General features: G+C 38.3%; 1 protein-coding gene across 2 annotated transcripts; it reads left to right on the top strand.

The window, feature by feature from the left end:
• Positions 1 to 859: 859 nt before the first annotated feature.
• On the top strand, positions 860 to 21,467 carry nrap (nebulin-related anchoring protein). Of its 2 annotated transcripts, XM_079372036.1 has the most exons (43): positions 860 to 1,091; positions 1,790 to 1,884; positions 2,029 to 2,116; positions 3,934 to 4,038; positions 4,255 to 4,362; positions 4,482 to 4,586; positions 4,732 to 4,836; positions 4,968 to 5,075; positions 5,157 to 5,264; positions 5,486 to 5,593; positions 6,336 to 6,452; positions 7,150 to 7,254; positions 7,415 to 7,522; positions 7,855 to 7,959; positions 8,111 to 8,209; positions 8,339 to 8,443; positions 8,558 to 8,665; positions 8,773 to 8,880; positions 9,000 to 9,197; positions 9,823 to 9,927; positions 10,036 to 10,134; positions 10,221 to 10,325; positions 11,357 to 11,464; positions 11,597 to 11,754; positions 12,122 to 12,275; positions 12,370 to 12,474; positions 13,811 to 13,909; positions 14,123 to 14,227; positions 14,353 to 14,460; positions 14,696 to 14,809; positions 14,898 to 15,095; positions 15,263 to 15,367; positions 15,635 to 15,733; positions 15,914 to 16,018; positions 16,120 to 16,227; positions 16,339 to 16,650; positions 16,733 to 16,837; positions 17,858 to 17,956; positions 18,063 to 18,167; positions 18,268 to 18,375; positions 18,653 to 18,964; positions 20,350 to 20,505; positions 20,585 to 21,467. In XM_079372036.1, the coding sequence occupies exons 1-43, from the start codon at positions 1,026 to 1,028 to the stop codon at positions 20,876 to 20,878; spliced, it is 5,415 nt and encodes a 1,804-aa protein (XP_079228162.1). In that variant the 5' UTR covers positions 860 to 1,025; the 3' UTR covers positions 20,879 to 21,467. The 2 variants fall into 2 exon arrangements, with proteins under 2 accessions (XP_079228162.1, XP_079228163.1); XM_079372037.1 differs by lacking the exon at positions 3,934 to 4,038.
• The last annotated feature ends 29 nt before the right edge of the window (positions 21,468 to 21,496 follow it).

Genomic DNA, 21,496 nt, shown 5'->3' with positions numbered 1-21,496 from the left:
CCTGCGTTACACTGTTCAGCCCATAGACTGTAAAAATAAGTTTTTTTCTTTTTAATTATTGTATCATACAATTTACAAATTATGCCAAACACAAACACATAACACAATACAAAGAGCCGTTCGAAGATACAAAAACCAAAACAATAAATAGGATAACTATCAATTTCATTGAATATCAGAGTATAAAAAATATCTCATAGTTCAACAAAAATTGTGTCGTTTTTTTTTTTTTTTTTTTTTCGAAACCAGGGCTAAGGATTTATAAAGCAAATTAAGCGCACACATACTGTAGGCCTATTACATTGCTGCTTAGAATGCAAAAGTGAAAACTCCCATTTAACATAAAAAATAGTTCAGTTATTGTTAGTCATATTTCATTCATTTAAGGCCCTTCCAAAATGATAAATAATTATTTGAAAATCCAGAATACATTGTGATTAAATTATTGACTTAAACATTTCAAACGTTCAATTAGAATTTTGCCTTTAGATATACATCAAACAATTCTTCTATAGAGATGATTTCTAACTTCTCATTCTTGTTATCACTTCTTTAGCTTTTTCTCAAGTATGTCAAAAGCTGCTAAAATATTCACTTTATTTATATGTGTCATTATACCTGCTTGATGAAGTTGAGTCTTTATGTTGTAGTGTCATGATGAGGTAAAGTTGACCTAACCGTCCAACTGTGGATCATTACACATGTACACTGACATTTCAACTCTGTCTGTCTCTCTCTGTGTTAACAGACAGCTGGACTTAGCCAGTCATCTCGCACGCTACATGGAGGGGGTTGGTTCATCATGGGACATGGTGTCAAGTAAGAGACAGTTCATAGACAGAGCTAAGTTTACCTCCAACAGAGACACACTATTGCAACGGTCTGGGAGTCACTGCCAGTCTCTCTCCTAAACTGAAGCCTCTCTGCCTGACTGACCTGACTGTCTTTTGCCATCGTTGTTGTTTTTACACAGGTTTTTTAACTTTTTTTTTTTTTTTAAATTGAGAAAAGGAGAAGCATCCATCATGCAGTCCTGTGCCAGATGTGGGTTTGTGGTCTACCCAGCTGAGAAGATCAACTGCATTGACCAGGTAACACACAGAGATATTGTGGTCCCTGAGACACAAATATTTGAGTCCATCTTCAATTTTTTCTGAACATTTTGATCAGATTTATAGTGAAAAAAGAAAATTAGTTTTCCTATTTAAGTATAGTACTTTACAAACTTTGAGGGGACTGATTGAATATTTCCAAATCAACTTTTTTTTTTTTTTAACTCAAAACATTAAAAAACAAACGTGTAAAATGTTTGGTTAAATCTGTAGAGTCTTCACATATAAATAGCATCTACTGAAGAACTGTGATGATACAAATATAATATAAAATGACAGTTTCGTCATTACATTTAATATTCAACATGCAATGGGTCAGAATACATTTTATACAAAACTAATAACATTTGTTTCCTCATAGAGTTGACCGTTGAAGTGTGTGTTATTGAACACAAACGCAGTATGAAAAACTTCCTTAAACTCTGTCATAAGATTTTGGGATGATTGAAAGCATGAAATGTACATATTAAAGCTGACCTATATGCTATATTAGAGAGTCAGCCTGTTCTCGTAAAAGATCAAGCTTGATTGCCACCGTTATTTTGGTCCTTTGGATTACTTGGCACTTTTTATTGACATAGGAAAGATTAGGTTTCTTTTTAATGAATTTTGAGCTTGGAATTTAGTTTTTAAGTGGGGTTTTTTTTTTATGTGTTTTGTATTTTTTTGTCCTTTAGAACTGGCATAAAGCATGTTTTCACTGTGATGTCTGTAAGATGGTCCTCACTGCCAATAACTTTGTGAGCCACAAGAAGAGGCCATACTGCTCCGTGTAAGTAATACACAAAAAACACCTGATGACATATTGTACCAACAGATAAGTAATCATTAAAAAAAGCTGTTTTTAAGTTACATTTGTTTTAATGAGCTCAAAATTGAATATTAAAATAACTAAAATAACATCCCATTCCTAAAGGCATAATCCGAGGAACAACACATTCACAAGTGTCTATGAGACCCCAGTCAACATCAATGCAAAGAAGCAAAGCAAGGCGAGCAGTGAGGTAAGATGATGTCATAATGCAAGAAAAGAAAACACAAGTGGCAACGTGAAACCAAATATTTCAGCCTTGATCCGAGGAAAGGTGCATTGTTGACAGGCTGACATAAGTAACTGTCGATGCCATGACTGAGTTGAACATGAATCATTGGTTAGTCATGACTAGCTTTACACAGGAGATGCTATTCATAGTGGTCATTGTATTACTTTGGACATTTAAGACGATAAATTTAAAGAGAGTGATGCATGCATTGAAATTCAATTAAAGAAGTATCCAAAAATAATTTCCAAATGGACAGTCCTGATTTCCAGTAACAACTTCAAACTATGTGGCCTAAAAATTCAAGATTTAACCCGAGACCGTAAAGCTCTTATTCCTCTTTATTGGTTGGAAGATAGATCTATGGACGGCTGCTCTGAGTCCATGGTGACTGTAGCGGTGAAGAATGGAGATTGTGGCTCAGGTTATTTCTGTTCCAGTGAGAGAGACCAGACAACCCCCTTTGGCTTAACTCACTTTATACTTCAGTGGGCTAAAATTATACATTAGGAAAAACTGCCCTGCATCCCTTCCTCTCTCTGACACCTGCTGCTGCCTGTCTGTGTCTACCAGCTCTTGCAACGCTCTTATGCTAATATTAGCAATAGGCTAGCAAGCTCTTCAGCTACTGCTGTGCCGCCCTAAAAGTTGTAGGACTGAACATGTTGATATTTGATCTGAGGGCAGACATTAGATCACACTGAGTGACCGTCAATCCTGTTCAGGGTCTTTGAAAACATGCTATGGCGGCATGATGACATGCAGAATTTTTGTTTTTACCAGTTTTCTGAGAATATTTGTTTTCAGTGATGCTATTGGGTTATGCTAAAAGTCAACGATAAGAAAGTGAGGTTAATTTGACTTCAACATGCTTCCTTTTTAGGGGCCTTTTTTTCTGCTCTGGTTGCTAAATAGACTGCTGTGTTCCAGGTCATCAATCATATACATTAACACTGTTTGACAAATCATTATTTCACTAAACCAAGCAAAAACATATTTTTACTTATTGAGAAGTGCTGAGATGCTCATGATATAACAGATAATATGACCCACAATTTGAACTGAAGTAGTACAATCTATGATGGCAGAAGAAGATGGTGGCCATGCGTGTATCACCCTGTTGTCTAAATATGGTCAGTCATGGATCAAAAGAATGCGATGACAAAGGCCAAGATATCGCAGTAAAATCCAGTGCCTTCAAACAATCCAAAATGCAGTAGCCCAGCAAACAAATATGTTCCTACAGTATATCACCCCAGTTGTAGCATCCATTCACTTGGAGCCTGTTGGTTTCAGAATTGATATGAGACCATTTTATTTTTAAGTCTTTGGCTATTTTTTTTATTTTTTTTTATATAGTCTTTATTTTTGTGCCCTTAATATAATGAAGCAAACCTTATCCGTTGCAAAACTGCTATTGCAAAATTATTTTGAAAATATTTTAACAGCTGAAGGATCATTAACAGCTCAACGTTTCATCACTCAGTGCTCCACTCTGGATCTTTCCTGGCAGGTCCGCTCCACCTTAACTGGAACATCCTATTTATTTATAACAGCATCTTAATATAATCCCACAATATTAAGCACCCTGCTCAGGATGTCGGGTTTAAAGTTGACAACTTGAGTCTTGCAAGATGCTTGTCTCTGTGGTCTTGAGTCAGTGTATGACTGTTTGTTGGCTTTAATTCATGTGTTTAATACCAGAAAGGACCTTGTAAGCATATGTACTGTGTGCATGTGCTGAACTCGGCTTATCGCTTGTTGTTATGTGTGTGTTGTAGCTGAAGTATCGTGAAGATGGCGAACGCTTTATGTCCACCTTCCACCAAGACATGAGGTCCATGGAGCTGGAAAGGGCTCGCTTAGCCAATCAGATGTCTAGCCAGGTGAGCTCCCAGGAAAGCAACTGGTCATTACATCCAGTTGAAGGGAGTTCAAGCCCAAACTTGTGCCCAATTTGTAATGTCCTTCTTTTTTGCATTTCTATTATATACATAACAAAGAATCAATTTTCTTTCTGAATGTTAGGATATAAAAGGTACAGTGCGACCAGTTTCCTGAGTGGTTGAAAATGCTACAGTTTGTCTATATTGTTCAAACAGGCCTTTAAGTCGCAGTCTGAGTTCTCACAGCAGCAGACATGGTACTCTGGCACTGTGACCAACCAGGAGATAGTTACCATGTCCCAGGCCCAGAAGACCATCAGTGATGTAAGTGTAGATGTATCCTCATTTATAAATATATAAACGTTTATGGTGTCTTTAATAAGAATGTATTTCTTATTCAATACTAGACAATCACCTTGATTGCTTTTATGCTTCTTCTGAAGGTGAATTTCACAGAGGAGTTTGAGTCCAAAGGAAAAGGTAGCTTCCCTGCTATGATCACACCAGGTTACCAGGCTGCTAAAAATGCCAATACTCTGGCAAGTAATGTAAGTCAGGTTTGACACATTTTCGTCTTTTTACCTCCCTGCACAGAGTAGACAAAATCCAAAACTTCATATTTAACATCAGCTGATTAATTGACGTCAAAAAATGTGCCTGTTTGGTATGTATAATGTTTCCATTTCTCTTTAGCTGGAGTACAAAAAAGGACATGAGGAGAGAGTTTCCAAGTACACCACATTTGTTGACCCCCCAGAGGTGCTTCTGGCAAAGAAACAAAGCCAGATTGCTAGCGATGTAAGCCCTTCATTTAGCCTTTCACTGTGACTTTAGAATTGTATTTTGTATCATAAAGCTTTCATTAAGCATTTTATTCTAAATAACTCTGTAGAATAAAAACAAACTTGATTGTGTTGTTTTCCCTGCAGTATGCTTATACAGAAGAGTATGAGCAGCAGAGAGGTAAAGGGAGTTTTCCTGCACATCTGACGCCTGGATACAAGGTGTCAAAAAAGGCCACTGAGCAGGCGAGTGATGTAAGTAAGCCACATTAAAAACATAGACAGTGTTACAGAACCCTGATTATGCCTTGGTAATGTTTTTTAACGTCCTTCCAGATAAAGTATCGTCAGATGTACGAACAGGAGATAAGGGGCAAGGCCAGCACAGAGGTAGCTATGGCTGAAGCTGTTCACGCCAAAGAAAATGCAGAGAACTTTAGCCAGGTGAGTACTTATTTCATAATGAGTTTAAACTTAAAATTCTCATAAAGTTTTTTTTTTCCCTTTAACCATTATGGACAGTAATTTGAAGAAGAAAGAAAGTTGCTTACCTAAAAAAGATTTAGGAAACCGACTTGTCTGAATTAGTTTACTATGGGAGTGAAAGTGTTGTATTTTGAGAATTAAAAATGAATACAATAAAATATGGTATGCTGTCTTTGCAGATTGCCTATACTGAGGAGTATGAGCAGCAACGGGGTAAAGGAAGTTTCCCAGCCATGATCACTCCTGGTTATTATCTCGCAAAGAAAGCTCAGGAGAATGCAAGTGATGTGAGTATCACGTAAAAGCATCCAATTACTTGCATTAGAGTGGATGAATATTTTGAGGCTATATTGTTAGATGATTTGACTGTTGAAGTGGGTCCGAAGGAATTATTGTTTAACTTTTTTTTTCTTAAACAACAAAAAAGTTATTTGTTTTTCTTTTAATTTATTCCACTTCTGGCAATGTGCGTTTATTTTGTAACCAAATCTGGTTAAACCGAGTTTCCATTTGAAATATAACATGTTAAATAAGGGGGTTAGTGTTATGATTCAGTACTTGATTTAAAGTAAAAAAAAAGTGTGATACACAAGTTAATATACAAAAGGGCTTCAACCAAAGCCCCACTGGCCACCCATCGTTTCCCCTTCATTTTGGGTATATAGCATAAAAGTAGTTGAAAGGTTGGTCTGCCTGAATGTCTGCAAGCTGTGCAGTTAAAAATGGAGTCTGTATCACATGTGTAACGGTGTTGTGCATGCTGTCAAAACATTACAGAGTGTAGAATGTAAGCTCTTCAGCTTCATCCATCATCTGGCTGTGTCATCACCGGGCAGAATAGATGACGGACAACAATAAGAGCCTCCATGGCTGCATATCGTCATTCTTTAAACTCTCGAGTCTTACCAAATAAGACTGTGTGCGTGTGCATGTGCGTGTGTAAACGTATACGTCTGTGCATACCACCCATCTCTTCACACTACATGTGGTCCTCATTTCCACACTACATTATCTCTCATCCCTATGCAGCTGAAATACAGGAAGGACTTAAAGAAGATGAAGGGCACCTCACACTTCCACAGTCTGACGTCTGAGGACAATCTTGCACTGATGAACGCCCGCAAGATTAACAAGCTAGTCAGTGAGGTGAGCTTAATCCACCTTCATTTAGTAAAAAGAAACTCTTTTCATTTCAGTGAAGTTCTAAATCTACACTTTAGCTTGAGACAAATGTTGCTGCTTCGTGGGTATGTGTTTAGAGCAGGAAGTATTCGGCATAGTGTGTTAGTTTCCAGCAGACATGAAGCCACCCAACTTGCATTTTTGGCATCTTTGACATGCTGACCGGCTGGGTTTACAGTTTCCCTCCAAGGCCACAGGACACCCTGTCAAAATAAAATTACCTCAGAAGGGAGCGTCATGTTAAAGTCAACATTCTCAGCCCTGAATAGTATTAAAAAAAAAAAAATGTTAGCTGTGATTATCTCATTTTTGATCATTTGACATTAACAGCCACAAGGGCGTTTTTCTTGCCAGTGCTGTTTTGGCAATAAAGTTGAACGGTGACAAAACATTCCTTGTTTGGCTGCTGAAGTGTTTAAGGTACTGACATGTTGAATGGTGTCATGCTGTCATTGTTACGCGTAGCAACACATATTTCAGATTTAAGGATTTTAGGTCTCTTGAGTTATGATTGAAAAGTGTCACTGATGGTGACTGATTAGTGGAAGGAGCTTTACATTCAGCACATAACTTCAACTCTAGCTGTGCATCAACAACAAAAGAGGGCTGTGATGAAAAATGCAAAAGCAGCTGCTGTCATTTTGTTCATATTTTTAACCAGGTGGAGTACAAGAAGGACCTTGAGAACACCAAAGGTCACAGCATCAATTTCTGTGAGACACCACAGTTTCAAAATGCTGCTAAAGTTGCCCAGTTCACAAGTGATGTAAGTGTAATGCATTTTACAATCCATTCTTCCTTTGTGGAATCAACACCAGCACAACAAAACGATAACAAATAAGTTATTAAACCACAGAGTCTGGGCATATGGTTAATGAACAGAATCCTACATCATTCATCTTGATTGTTTCTTTTATCTCTAAAAGAATAAGTACAAAGAGAAATACACCAGCAGTATGAAAGGCCACTATGAAGACTCTGGAATCGATAAGAGGACCATGCACGCTATGAAAGCCAGGAAACTTGCCAGTGATGTAAGGCTGTGCTTTCTTCATTAACTTGTCACTATAAATCAAGGCATTTATACAAAAGCCCACAAGGTTTTGTTTTTTTTCGTTCTTAAAGGTGGCATCTTTACAATGTTTGATCTCAAAAGGCTTTTCTAATTTACTTGATTGTCTCTGAAAGGATATAGATTTATGTTTCATCTAGTTATGAGATTTTCTCATACATTTTTAATTGTAATGATTTACTCTATACAAATGCAAACGCTACAAATGTCTTGGTGTTTTAATCAACTGTATGCATATATATTAAATACAATGTGAGTAATATCACTGACATAGTTTTCTTATGTGAATCCTAGATTTCTTATAAACAAGGTGTTGAACAGGAGCAGGGTGAATATAACTACCCAGCTACCCAAACACCAGGCTACCAGAGCCAGAGGAAACTGGACCCACTGAAAGATGTGAGTTCTTACAATTCAGTTTTTTTTTTCTTTTCTTACAGTCAATATCTGGGAATATGCCGATTACATTAACATTTTTAAATAGAAACATTACAATTATCCTCCTATTTGAAACATTTATTCTTTTGTTTTTTTCTCTGTTCAAATGTAGAAAAACTACAGGCAACACATTGACCAGGTCAAATACAGTCCAGTGACGGACACACCCGAGATTATTCTAGCCAGGAAAAATGCTAATCTTGTCAGTAATGTAAGTGTTTGCCCAATAACTCACCACTGAGGATCAATGATTAAAACTTTGATTTAACTCTAACTTTATCAGCACTTTCCAGCTATGTTCATGACTGTGAATTTGATACGTTGTTTATTTGTCTTTTAGCTTAATTACAAAGCAGACTATGAGAAAACCAAACATCAGTACACTCTGTCTCAGGACCTGCCCCAGATCAAAACAGCCAAAGCTAATGCTGCTTTGTGCAGTGATGTAAGTTATGACACATGAGAAATTTCTCATACAGTCTTTAAGTGTGTATGTAAATCTGAGAGAAAAAACAACATAATTTTCAAGTGAAGATTTATACACATTTTATTGGTCCAGATTAAATACAAAGAGGAGTGGGAGAAGACAAAGTCAAAAGCCTGCGACATTGGTGTGGACGACCTGAGTGTCCGTGCAGCCAAGGCTTCCCGTGATCTTGCCAGTGATGTAAGTAAGCACACGCTATCCTCCACTGCAAGGAGACTGTCGGTGCAAAAAAACTGAAGTGGGTTTGGTTAAATATGGTAATTAAATCAGATGGACATGGGTTTCAGATTAAATACAAAGAAACGTACATGAAAGACAAGGAAAAGGCAGTCGGGGTCAACTTAAGTGACTCCATGACTCTTCACTCTCTTCAAGCAGCCAAGCTGAGCAGTGATGTAAGCATTTTTTTTTTTTTACACCTAAGCAGGTTTATTTAAGGTGACAAAAATGAGGACTAAATGATTTGCACTCTGACATTCAAAATGTACCTTTTTATATAAATTGCTGTCATCAGATTGCTTACAAGAAGAGCTCCAAGGAGAGCCAGGGCCAGTACAGTCTGCCTCACGACATGATCAACCTGAGCCACGCCAAAAAGGCTCAGGCCCTCGCCAGTGACCTGGAGTATCGCACAAAGCTGCACGACTACACCGTCATGCCTGATGACATCAAGGTCCTGCAGGCCAAAAAGGCTTACGCACTGCAAAGCGAGGTAATGGAGAACACAAAAAGAAGCGACAAGCTCCTAGTTTATTATTCAAATAGTGAAATGCTTTACTGGATTTTTTCTGATACTCATACTGGCAATGTTACTGATAAAGCCTAAAATATGATATCTGTTAATGGCATGTAAAGTCAATACCAGAAACTGCATTTGTTAACCTGTTTCTCTTTCTCTAAAACAAGAACCGACACAGCTAAATGACATATTATAGCTTCAACTATCTATAACTGTTTTAAAGGGTCAATAAAAAGTAATGTGTGTTAGCAAGCTTCTAGCAAAGAGTTTACTGTAATGTTAAGAAAGTTAAACAAAATGTATGTACAGCTGTTTCCCATCTCTTTAACTTTAGTTAACTTGTTAAGCAGGATAATATAAGTTATCTATATGAGTAGCAGTCCACACACACACACACACACACACGCAAAATTAATCGCAAACAGTTTGGTTTTTTTAGCAGTCATGACATCTAGCGTTAGTATACAGCTGTAAAGGGATAATGATAATAATCACAATAAAAATAATACTTTTTTTTTCACTGGCATTACAGGTGTTTGATGGTGTTTGAACATCTCCGTTATTCCAAATTATTGTGACACTTTTTGTCCCCCCACAGAACAAGTATCGCTCAGACCTAAACTGGATGAAAGGAGTGGGCTGGGAGACTGAGGGATGTATGAATATCACCCAAGCCAAGAAAGCTGGAGAGATGCTTAGTGACGTGAGCAAACTGTGTCTTGTGTCTTTGTGTACTTCATTCTGTTTGATAATTAACTTCATTTTGTTCAAGATACACTATCCATCAACTGGCCTTTTTTTCCCCTGGCAGACTAAATACCGTCAGAAGGCTGACAGCATCAAGTTCACCCACGTAGCTGACGATCTTTCCATCAAACATGCCAAAAAGAGCCAAGAACTGCAGAGCGATGTAAGGTCATCACCGTTATGTTGCAGTCATTAATATTACAGCAAGGTGAACTCTGAAAACACACAGTATATCTTTTTGATTTCCAGCTGGCATACAAAGCCAACACAGAGCAGATGATACACCAGTACACCATGACACAAGATGAGCCTCTGTTCAAACAAGCAAAAGCTAATGCTGACCTTCTCAGTGGGGTAAGTTACATTAACTATATGTATATTTTTACACAATTACAGATTTTAATACAATTGATTGAAGTATGATGAAGGCCATTGATGAAGATCTTCCTTCACTTATACAATGAAATTAACATTTGGAATAATACAATTAAAAACATAAAAAATGTACATGAACTTTTGTTAGCACTTTAATCAAGTCAAATATTAGAAAGGTTTGAGTTACTAATGAATGCTAACCTTTTCTAATCTGTTGTATTATCAGATGTAGTTTTCTTTTTTTTGATGATAATGAGTGGTGTACCTCAGGATCGAGTTGCTTTTAGGAGAACACATTATTATGCTTAAGCTAGCATACATTTACGTTTTTAATCATAAGGCATATTCTCTTAAATTTTAGGAGGACGTTTTTATGTTGTCTGAGAATAAAGTAAAGCATACTATACAGTTCTGACTGTGTAAGCTAACCTGGTTTAAAACGATCTGATCTCAGAAGAAGGAGAATCTCAATGATTTGTAGAACTCCATTTAGTATTCTCATATGGCATTAAGTTGATTAACAAAGGACTTTATCCAGGATTTAGCAATAAAGAAAATTGGATTACCATTATAAATCAACTTGAATCGAACATGATATAATGCAATTCCTGTTTCGAAGTTTAAATGACATTAGGCCGATACAACATTTTGAACAAAAAGGTCATTCATGGCCAGTTTGACTTGCATGTGGCCAGAAATGATCCGTGCACTAAAGAAGTGCAGTGCAATTTAATATTCTGTTGAGATAAAAGTACTGTGTGCTTCCTGACATCTTTTCTTTTCAAATTTTCATTTTCTAACAAATATCCTTTGATAAATATTGTCAACTGATTTTAACTGACTTTATAATTGGGAACCACATTTATTTATTTAATCAATCAAAGAAGAAATAACAAAATCAAACTTTGTTCAAAGGAGGTTAAAAGTTTCTTTACTGGAGGAGGTTCACTATTTCTGTCCTTTTAATATGTAGAGAGATTTAATACAGAAACCTTTCCTTTTATTTTTAGAAAGTGTACAAAAGAAACTGGGAGAAGCAGAGAGAGAAGGGCTTCGAGCTGCATTTGGACTCTCTTTCTATTCTCACAGCTAAAGCCAAAAGAGACCTGGCCAGTGATGTGAGTTATTCTAAAAAAACATTCTTCCACTTTGAATTTTCCTGCAGAGAAAAACAATTTTTCATCAGGTGCTTTTAAAAATGTGTATATTGTATAGTCTGTTTAAACCCTTATCATTCGTTATCCCTGCAGGTCAAATACAAGGAGAGTTATGAAAAAAACAAAGGAAAAGTGATCGGCATTAAGTCGATCAGCGATGACTCTCAGATGGCTCACTCTGCTCTGGCTACCAAATTACAGAGTGGCCTCAACTACAAGAAGGACTACGAGGACACTAAGACCAAATACAGGTGAGGCTTATTACCTTTAACAAGCCATTTGAACTTTAAAAGTCCACTATTCTTAAAACTTATGTTGATGTGATAATGGATAATATTCTACCGAAGACACCAGGGAACAAAATACAACTGTCGTTATACGGCTGATAAGATAAACAGTCGACCACTCGGTCCTTTATTATCTGATTTAAAGCTGCTCAGATTTCTTTGACCTCAGGTGAAACAAGTGCAGAAGTTTTCTTAGTAGGTAAAGTAGCTTCTTTTTTTTGACTGGGCAGGAAACAGGTGTACAAATTCAGAATCACAATACAAGAACTGCGGAAACATCTGGTGTTGTACCAGAACAGAATTTACAGTATGAAGTTGTTCTCCTTCACAGTCTTCACCTGGACATGCTTAACATCAGCCATGCCAAGAAGGCCCAAGACCTGGCAACTGACACCAAATACAAGACTATCCTCCATGACTACACAACTCTGCCAACTGACATGAAGGTGGCCTGGGCTAAGAAGGCCTATGGACTGCAGAGCGATGTAAGTCTCATATAGACATTCATATAAAAGCCTGTTTCATACAAAAGGAAACAAAACCGAAGTTAAAAGTTGTGTGTGTGTATGTGTAATCTAGAAACAGTACAGGTCAGATCTGAACTGGATGAAGGGTGTCGGCTGGGAGGCCTCAAAATCTTTGGATGTCCAGCAGGCTAAGAAAGCTGGGGAGGTCCTAAGCGAGGTAATTTTGTAACCCAGAATGCATTATGATCGGAATATAAACATTATGTAAAACTTTACATTTGCATTAAAACTTCAAGTTAAATGTAATGTACCAAATATCATGAAGCATCTGATTAACCACACCCCACTGCTATTCACAACCAGAAAAGGTCTATTACCACAGGGGGCCTGAGAAATACAGATAATTGTGTAACATCTAGCTGGAAGGCACATATTTAGGTTTACAGCTGAGATCAGAATATATTTAAAGAGCAGTCGACCTTTCCTGCTCTCCAATAACTGGGTTAAGTATGTGGGCTTCACCCGGCTATGACGAGATACCAGAATAATGACAGTGATTAAAGCTGCCACATATTAAAAGGATCATTTGGACTGAATTTTGCCTTTTATATTCTCCTCACCAAAAACGTTTGTCAGTTCATCTTTCTTTCATTTTAATTAGATCAGGAAAATTAGGATGTTTTGACAACACCTTTTTGCCATTCAAGCCATCAAGAGGAAAGACTGTGAGAATCCTTTTTTAATGCCCAGTGTCCAGTTTCCTAAGGGCTTATTTGAGCCAAGCTGAGCCAATTAATTCTAAGTTTACAATAATGTATGACAAGTGAAGGAGTTAGACATTTGGATTTTCAATCTTATTTCAATCGCATGATTTAAAGCTCCTTTAAGGCTTTGTCGAGTTGTGTCAATTTTTGGCAAAAGCGGGACAAGTAACGTCTTTACTGATTTTGTCCTGTTGGATAAAACTAAAAAACACTGTTGTGGCAGTGTGCTGTCAATTACCTTGTCTGACACTTTACCCGCAGAAAGGCTGAGATCTTTATTAAATAACTAGAATAATGTTTTGGGTTTTTTGCTGATGGTCTGGTTTACTACGTCATAGAAATTGAAATTCTGTCTGACCTATAAAATCTTTGAACAAATGTTTTTTTCGAGGATGTGTGCAAGCAGTGCATGAAGATCTTTCTGTGACACATCTAGCAAACTGCCAACACCCGGCTCTATTCATAACCTCCTCATACCCGTATTTAAAGGGTCATTCGGGTCAGGCTTTCCAACATTAGACCATGAAATGATAGACTCTGCATGAATAGAACTGACACTTTGAGTGTACTCTATTTATGCACCTTCAGGCTCTCCGTGTATTTTTATTTCAAACAAAAACATTTTTAAATTAGTTGGGGGGTTTTTGTGTGATTTTGCAGGTTGTTTGTTAGTTAGTCAGATGATATCATGGTGCTCTCTACTGCTCATTATGCGTCTGCATGAATGTTCTGCACCTCTATCCCATGGTGACATCTACAAGGATTTAATGTTGATATTTACCTCTCCAGAAAAAGTACCGTCAAGATGTGAGTGCTCTGAAGTTTACCAGCGTTGAAAACACACCAGAGATGGTTCAGGCCAAACTTAGCAACAAGCTGGCCATAGATGTAAGTTCAGCTGTCCTCAGTCATGGGTTTTGTTGATAAGAGCCTCTTCATAATGAATTTGTCACATTTTGCTAAAATGTGGGAGCTTTTTCTGAACATTGGGCATGTTTAAGTCCTGCACTGGTGGCTTCACATAAATACTGTAAATATTTGGTGTAAATGAGAACACTTAAGTGATTAGGTATCAGTAATGTTTTATTTTCTTCTTTACAGAGGCTGTACAGGGAGAAAGGGGAAAACATGAAGCACGACTACACACTTACTGGAGAGCTGCCTGAAATAGTTCAGGCCAAAATCAATGCCATGAACATCAGTGAGGTAAGCTAAGTTCACAGATACATTAAACCACCAAGTAGCAAATCAATCCATCCTCTGCATTCTTTTCCTTGGGACAGATTGTTCATTTGAAACTGTGTTTAAGCTTCTGCTGTGTACATTTTCAGAGCGGTTACAAAGAGTCATGGACTAAGGTCCGTGACGGCGGATACAAGTTGAGTCTGGATGCCATTCCTTTCCAGTCTGCCAAAGCATCAGCAGAGATTCTCAGTGATGTAAGCTTTCAATGTACTCTTCTTTATCATCAAAATGCTGTTACCTGCAAAAGTGAAGTTTTTTTTTTTTTTTTTAAACCAAAAGGAGATTTTCTTAAATGATCTGGCCCAATCAAAGAAGTTTATACCTTGGAAAAAGAGTTATATATCAGTTTTATTTTTATGACTTTTCAACACAGTGATGCATTTAATTTCATCACTGCATCTGAAATAAAATGATTCTGTGTTGTTTTAGCAAAAGTACAAAGGAGAATTTGAGAAGAGCAAAGGGAAAATGATCGGTCTGAAAGGACTGCAGGATGACATCAACATCGCTCACTCTGTCCATGCCAACAAGCTACAGAGTGATGTGAGTTATAACAACTGTTAAACCAAATGAAAAGAAGCAAATAAAACAGTTTATTATGTGAAACATGTCGGACCCTTTTCCTCTCCAGATTAAATATAAAAAGGAATCAGCTAAGGAGCTCTCCAAGTTCCACCTGTCTATGGATATGCTGGAGGTGTCTCATGCTAAAAAGGCTCAGTCTCTGGTCAGCGATCAGGACTACAGGCTCACCCTGCATCAGTACACTTCACTACCTGATGACATGAAGGTGCAGGCTGCAAAGAGGGCATACGCCCTGCAGAGTGAGGTGAGACAGACAGCAGGTGGCTGCAAACAATCTTTGGTGCTTATTTTAACTAAGTCTTCTGTGCATACTTTCTCAAGAACAAATTCAAATACCCCAACTGGAAGGTCCTGAGGTGAAAAAAAAAATCTGTTTTTAAAAATGCGTGTTGCATTTTGTGTGTGTAACAGAAAGTATATCGTTCTGACCTGAATTACCTGCGAGGCGCCGCCTGGATCGCCACAGGGGCTCTGCAGATTGAAGGCTCCAAGAGGGCCACAGACCTCATCAGTGATGTGAGACCTCTTAAAACTTGTTTCTCAATCTGTAATATGTACTGTAGATTCAGAATTTACTGCTTTCATGAAAGTCTGTATGAATTTCAGCCGTCATCTACTTGATATAATTGTGAATTCAGAACGTATACTGTGTGGTTATTCACCACTTTCTCTGTCATCTTTATGGATTGTGGAAGTTGAAATTCAATTTGTTCAACTGAATAACCTCAACATTTACAAACCCAAAAACATCATAGAGACTAACCATTGTTTCTTTTGTAACAGAAAAAGTACCGCCAGCAGCCATACAACTTCAAGCACACTTCTATCGCTGACTCTCCAGATATTGTCCACGCAAAACTCAGCGGACAGATCACAAATGAGGTTAAAAAAAAATCTGCCTTAAGTTTGATCACTGTTCTAGAAATCTTTTCCTGGTTTTTCGATTGTTTATTATAATATTTGTTTGCCGAGTTAAGTTGACACTGTAACTTAGTCAAAAGATTGTAAGTATTAAATCATATTTTACCCCTCTTTCTTTCTCTCTGTCTCTCTCTCTATTAGCGCTTGTACAAAGAGAAAGGGGTGAGCGACCAGCATAACTACACAATTACATCTGAGAGACCAGAGATTACTCAAGCAAAGATAAATGCAGCCAACTTTAGTGAGGTAGTGTTCCGTGCACCAACAAACATGACTTTTTTTTTTTTTTTTAATAGTGTGTTTTTTAAAAGGTTAATAAATGTGGGTTTTTTCTCTCTCTGCTGTAGATCAAGTACAAAGAGTCCTGGCACACACTGCGGGCTCAGGGCTACAAGCTCACCATGCAGGACATCCCCTTCCAGGCTGCCAAGAGCTCCACGGGCATCGCAAGTGATGTAAGATCAGAACCCCCCTTAACAAATGGCTGTATTTATATTTGTCATATTTAACTTCCTAAATGTAATATAATACAAGAAAACATAGGTTTAATTTGTGTATCCCTGCAGATCAACTACAAACATAACCATGTGCTGGAAAAAGGGAAGCACATTGGTATCAAAAGCGTCCTGGACGACCCGCGTCTCCTGCACTGCATGCAGGCCGGCAGGCTGGCCAGCAACCAGGAGTACCGCAAGGACGCTCTGACGACCAGCGGGCAGTACCACCTTGACCATGACATGATCCACCTGGTGACGGCGAAGAGCGCTCAGGCCCTCGCCAGCGAACAGGACTACAGGAAAAGGCTGCACGAGTACACAGTGCTGCCTGATGACATGAAGGTCAAGTGGGCCAAAACAGCGTACAACCTGCAGAGTGAGGTGAGAGATCAGTTTTTTAGAAAGGGCTGAGGACGTGATTTTTGTGATTAATCTTTGCTGTTAATTTTTTCTCTGTGTGTAGAAACTGTACAAGTCCGACCTTAATTACATGAAGGGTGTAGCCTGGGACGGCGTGGGTGCTCCTCAGATGGAGTCTGCTAAGAAGGCTGGACAACTCATAAGCGATGTGAGAACATTTTTGATATTTTCATAGTAAAGTCATGGACTGTTAACATCCTCATAGTTTTATGGATGTTTAATACTTGGTTCTTTCTTTTAACATGTTACAGTATTCTTTCAGTTAACTTTATTTACTTACATGAAGATATTAGTACAGTTTCTCAAACATTCATTTGCGTTATTTCTGTTAATAAAAAGGACAACTGTAAATACTGAAGTCAGGTCATAAAAAGACCAGTTAGTATATGTATGTTTTTGATTAAACTCCCTGCAGATAATTGAAGCTACATACTGCATACTGTGTACAAGACTTATTCTGCATCTACAGTATTGTAGTAACATACAGTATGTTATGGTATATATACATTATTTGTTTCCAGACATTTAATTCAATAAAGGCTAATTAAAGGAGCAGCATGTACATGTGACAACTATAAATGGGTACTACAATACAAATTCACAACATTGAACAGAGCTGTCTCCCCAGCCCCCTGCTCCCTCGAGTCGAAGCTTCAGTGTTTAGCCAGCTCTGCAGCGGTCTTAAAAAACATTTACGTTCTAACCTGTCTCTGTTAAAAACGCATGTCCAGTATTTATCCTAGTTTGATCACCTTTCTGGTTCTGGATCTTATTAGAAAAATGCTGAGGTTTCTTTTAGACTGGATAGGATTAGTTCTAGCTGAATAAGTTCATTTCCCCTCTTCCATCACTGCAACACCTGTTGGTTTGTCGGTTATACCCTCTCTGTCAAAACAAAACTTCCTTACTGGAATAGAAACTTATAAGGATGAAAAACTGATTGGTGCATCAACAGAGAAGCCAGCACTACAACATAGCATGTTGTAGTAGCATAGCATATATAGCATATAGCACATAGCATATAGATAGTAAGTTTATTTTTTAATTCAGTAAATATCTTACATATATGAAACACATTGTGTTCCACTTTAAACGTGACATAGTTTAACAGAAATCATGGCAGTCTGTGTTCCTGCTGTTTAAGTGTCTGTGCTCTTCTGTCATGCAGAAGAAGTATCGTCAGCTGCCAGACAGCCTGAGGTTCACCTCAGTGGCTGATTCTCCGGACATCGTCCACGCTAAGACAAGCTACCAGCAGTGCAGTGAGGTGAGGTGTTAAAGATAAAAAGTTTTCAAAGTCTCACTTGACTTTTTAAAACGTCTGTTTCTAAAGCATAAAATGTTGATGTCCTGTTTATATCCTGACGCTGCAGAGGCTGTACAAAGCTGGGAAGAATGACGACATGCATAAATACACTTTACACTCAGATGATCCAGACTTTGTCAGAGCCAAGATGAACGCTAAGCAGATCAGTGATGTAAGGCACAAAATCACAACATTACATTTTCGCAGATAAGAAGCCCATACCAATTTTTGATGTTTTTAAAAAAAATCTTTAAACATTTTATCCCATAAAGAAAGTTTACAAGGCGTCTGGGGAGCAAGTGAAGACTTCAGGCTGCGATCTGAGGCTGGACGCGATACCCTTCCAAACTGCCAAGGCCTCCAGAGAAATCGCCAGCGATGTGAGTTCATGTGGACGTTTCAGATCCTTTAGTGTTTAACCTTTAAAAAAAACATTGTTGGGCCACATTACTTTTTACATTTACATTTGCCCACAGCTTATTCATAAAGCTTCATATTTTTGTTTTGGAAAATTGTGTTCATGCATTCTATTACCACCCACAAAAGCTTAAAGCATAATTATCTGCATTCTTACTGTAAGTAATATTATGTAAATCTTGAATTAATAAATGCAACATGGAGTAAGCTGTAAAACTTGAAATGTTTTTTTTTTTTCAGTTCCGCTACAAAGAGTCCCACGTGAAGGAGAAAGGCCAGCAGGTGGGGCTGCGCTGTGTGGAGGACGACCCCAAGATGGTGCACTCTCTGGCAGCAAGCAAACTCCAGAGCAACCTGGAGTACAAACGCCAGTCTAAAGAAGATCAGGGCCACTTTAAAATCCATGCCGACCAGCCCGAGTTCCTGCTGGCAAAGAAGAGTCAGGCTCAAGCCAGTGACCTCACCTACCGCCACAAACTTCACGACTACACCTGTGACCCCGAGCAGCTCAATGTGAAGCACGCCAAGCAGGCCTACAAGCTGCAGAGTGATGTAAGTCATGGAGAATTCTGAGAACGCTTCAGCAGCCCTCCATCAATATCTATATTTTGATAACTTTTGCATTTCAGTTAAGAATTGTGTGCATATAAATCAGACAATATGAATCATTGTCTTTCTCAGACACAGCAGGCAGCTTTTTGAATAGAATATGCCTTCAATAACTGCATCCTTAAGGTGGATACACAAAGTTGCCAACTTGCTGGCGAACATGGAGCATTAAGCTGCTTAAGAGCTGAGTGATTCCCTCGTCACATGGTGCAGACCAAGAACAAATAAAAATAAAATATTAAGCTAATTTTGTTTCTGATGAGTCATGATGAATACTAATGTTGCCACATATATTCACTGGAAGTGCTAATTGGCAGTTTATTTTTGTTTGCTCAATGCAAAGAACTGGTTTATACATTAAACTCGGGCAAAGTGGTTAAGTTTGGATCACCAAAATGTATTCTTGACTTGATTTAGAAAACAAATACAAATGAATTGTATTTGCAAAAAGGTTCAATCCATTTCACCTGCTTCAGAATGATCAATTATCCCATCTATCCTATCATACTGCGATAACAATCCACTTAATATTTTTAAGGTAAAAGTTATTTATTTTATTCAAAACCTACTGCATCTCAATAATGCCACTGGGTTATGACCTTAACTAAGAAATTAGGTGGGAAACGAAATGCAGGCTATATCACCATCTTTAACAACAAAAACAAACTCATACCGAAAGAGAGAGAAAAAAAAAAACTAGCCTCCACAAAAAAAAAAAAAAGGAACAGAAAATATCCATTCGGTTGCCACTCACTGGTCTGGCAGCCTAATTCTTACCCCAGGGGAGATACAGGTCTCTTTTAGTGTCATACGGTCCTCCAAAACGCAAGCTCGACAGCCATGTCCAGGAGGAAACACCACACCTCTCAGAAAAGATAATCCATGATCCTCATCCGGAAAAACACTCCTCTCTTCACACCACACCCAAGCTCAAAAAAACAAAATCTCCACAAACATTTTCCCCTCTCCCTTTGTTCACCTTTGCCCCGCCCCCCTACACACCTGTGTATCTCTGGCTAATTAGGTCACCTGTCCAGTCTTCAGACAGGGAAATAACATGACACACACATACAAAGGGACCTCCCTAACAGTAGTGGCCATGTCACACTGCATTGCTTCTTAGTCCAAAGCCTCATAAATGTTAAAAGTGATCATTAAGACAATGGAGGAGTTATATATCAGGGTCTCTCATATTGTTTGCCTGAAAAGTTTATTATTTTATATTTAAATGTGGTGATCTTCACCCAAATATTCCTAAACATATTTGATTCTTACAACTCTACAGTATCAGTTAAAAAAAAAACATTTTTGGCACTCTCTTGCTGCAGGTGAACTACAAGTCAGACCTGAACTGGATCAAAGGAGCGGGCTGGACCCCTCCAGGCTCCCATAAGGCCGAGCTGGCCCGCCGGGCTGCAGAGCTGGGCTTTGCTGAGGGGGTCAGCACAGACGAGGCCATCGCAAAGTATCAGCACATGATGATGGTGAGGACACGACGAAGATGATAAATCCTTCGTCTCTATTATTTGGGTTGTTTAAAACGTATCTACTTTGTTCATTCAGCTGCATCACCAGCAGCAGATGGAGCTACAGCAACAAAATCAGCAGACTTCAGAGGAGGTGGAGACCAGTGAGGAGGTTCACAAAGGTGTCAACATGGACGCCATGGAGGTCCTTCACGTCAAAAGGATGAAGACCATCCAGACCGTCCAGAAAAAGTTCTCCACTACCTCAACCTCCTCGTTCAAATCCATGGAGAAGAAGCAGAGCTCCTCCTCGTCCTCCTCATCAGCTGCTCTCCAGAGCTCAGTGACGTCATCCACGTCTAATAAAGCTGCTGCAATAAAGGACGCTTAGATCTGATACTTTGTAAATATTCGACAGAGCTTTTAAGATTTAGAACACATGGTTACATTTTACAAAATGGATTAAGTTACAGATACTGACTTTGATGAAATGACCGTTGTGCCATGAGATGTCACACCGACATAAAACAGTTATAATAGGGTGAGTGCAAAGTGTATGAGGTAAGTTGTTTAAGACAGGACTTGTCATGTAAGGTAAAAGGGTTGTCAGTGTATGTGTTGAGCAAGATGAAGATTGAAGATAAACGTAACTGATGAGGTTGAATTTAAAGCTGTTTTATGAAGGATGGTGTTCACTAATTCCCAGAACACATCAAACATTGGATTCAGGTTGCTTTTCGCTAGAGGAGAGGGCATATAAAGTGGAAAGTTTGCATTGTGCATTTTTATAATACATGTTTTTTGAAGCTTGGATTGAGATTGTCATGTATGTTTTTATTATTATTATCATTAGACAAGGCAAGGACTAAACATTGTTAGAACCATGCAAACCATTATTTTTCTCCTGAAGTCTGTTCATATAGTGCGCATTGAGCTGTGGATAAGAAATTCAGGTCTAAAGAAATGATGTGTGCTTTTCATTCTGTCTGGCTGGTTCAGCTTTGTGAGT

This window comes from Symphodus melops, assembly GCF_947650265.1.
Source record: "Symphodus melops genome assembly, chromosome: 21".
NCBI lineage: Eukaryota > Metazoa > Chordata > Actinopteri > Labriformes > Labridae > Symphodus > Symphodus melops.
This window is presented reverse-complemented; position numbering and strand designations above follow the sequence as displayed.

Bases quoted from the DNA above. Each gene is read 5' to 3' on its own strand.
- nrap (XM_079372036.1), top strand. From the start codon at position 1,026: ATGCAGTCCTGTGCCAGATGTGGGTTTGTGGTCTACCCAGCTGAGAAG. The intron at 8,210-8,338 runs GTAAGTGTTTGC...TTTGTCTTTTAG, and splicing joins ATGCTAATCTTGTCAGTAAT to CTTAATTACAAAGCAGACTA. The intron at 18,376-18,652 runs GTGAGTTCATGT...TTTTTTTTTCAG, and splicing joins CCAGAGAAATCGCCAGCGAT to TTCCGCTACAAAGAGTCCCA.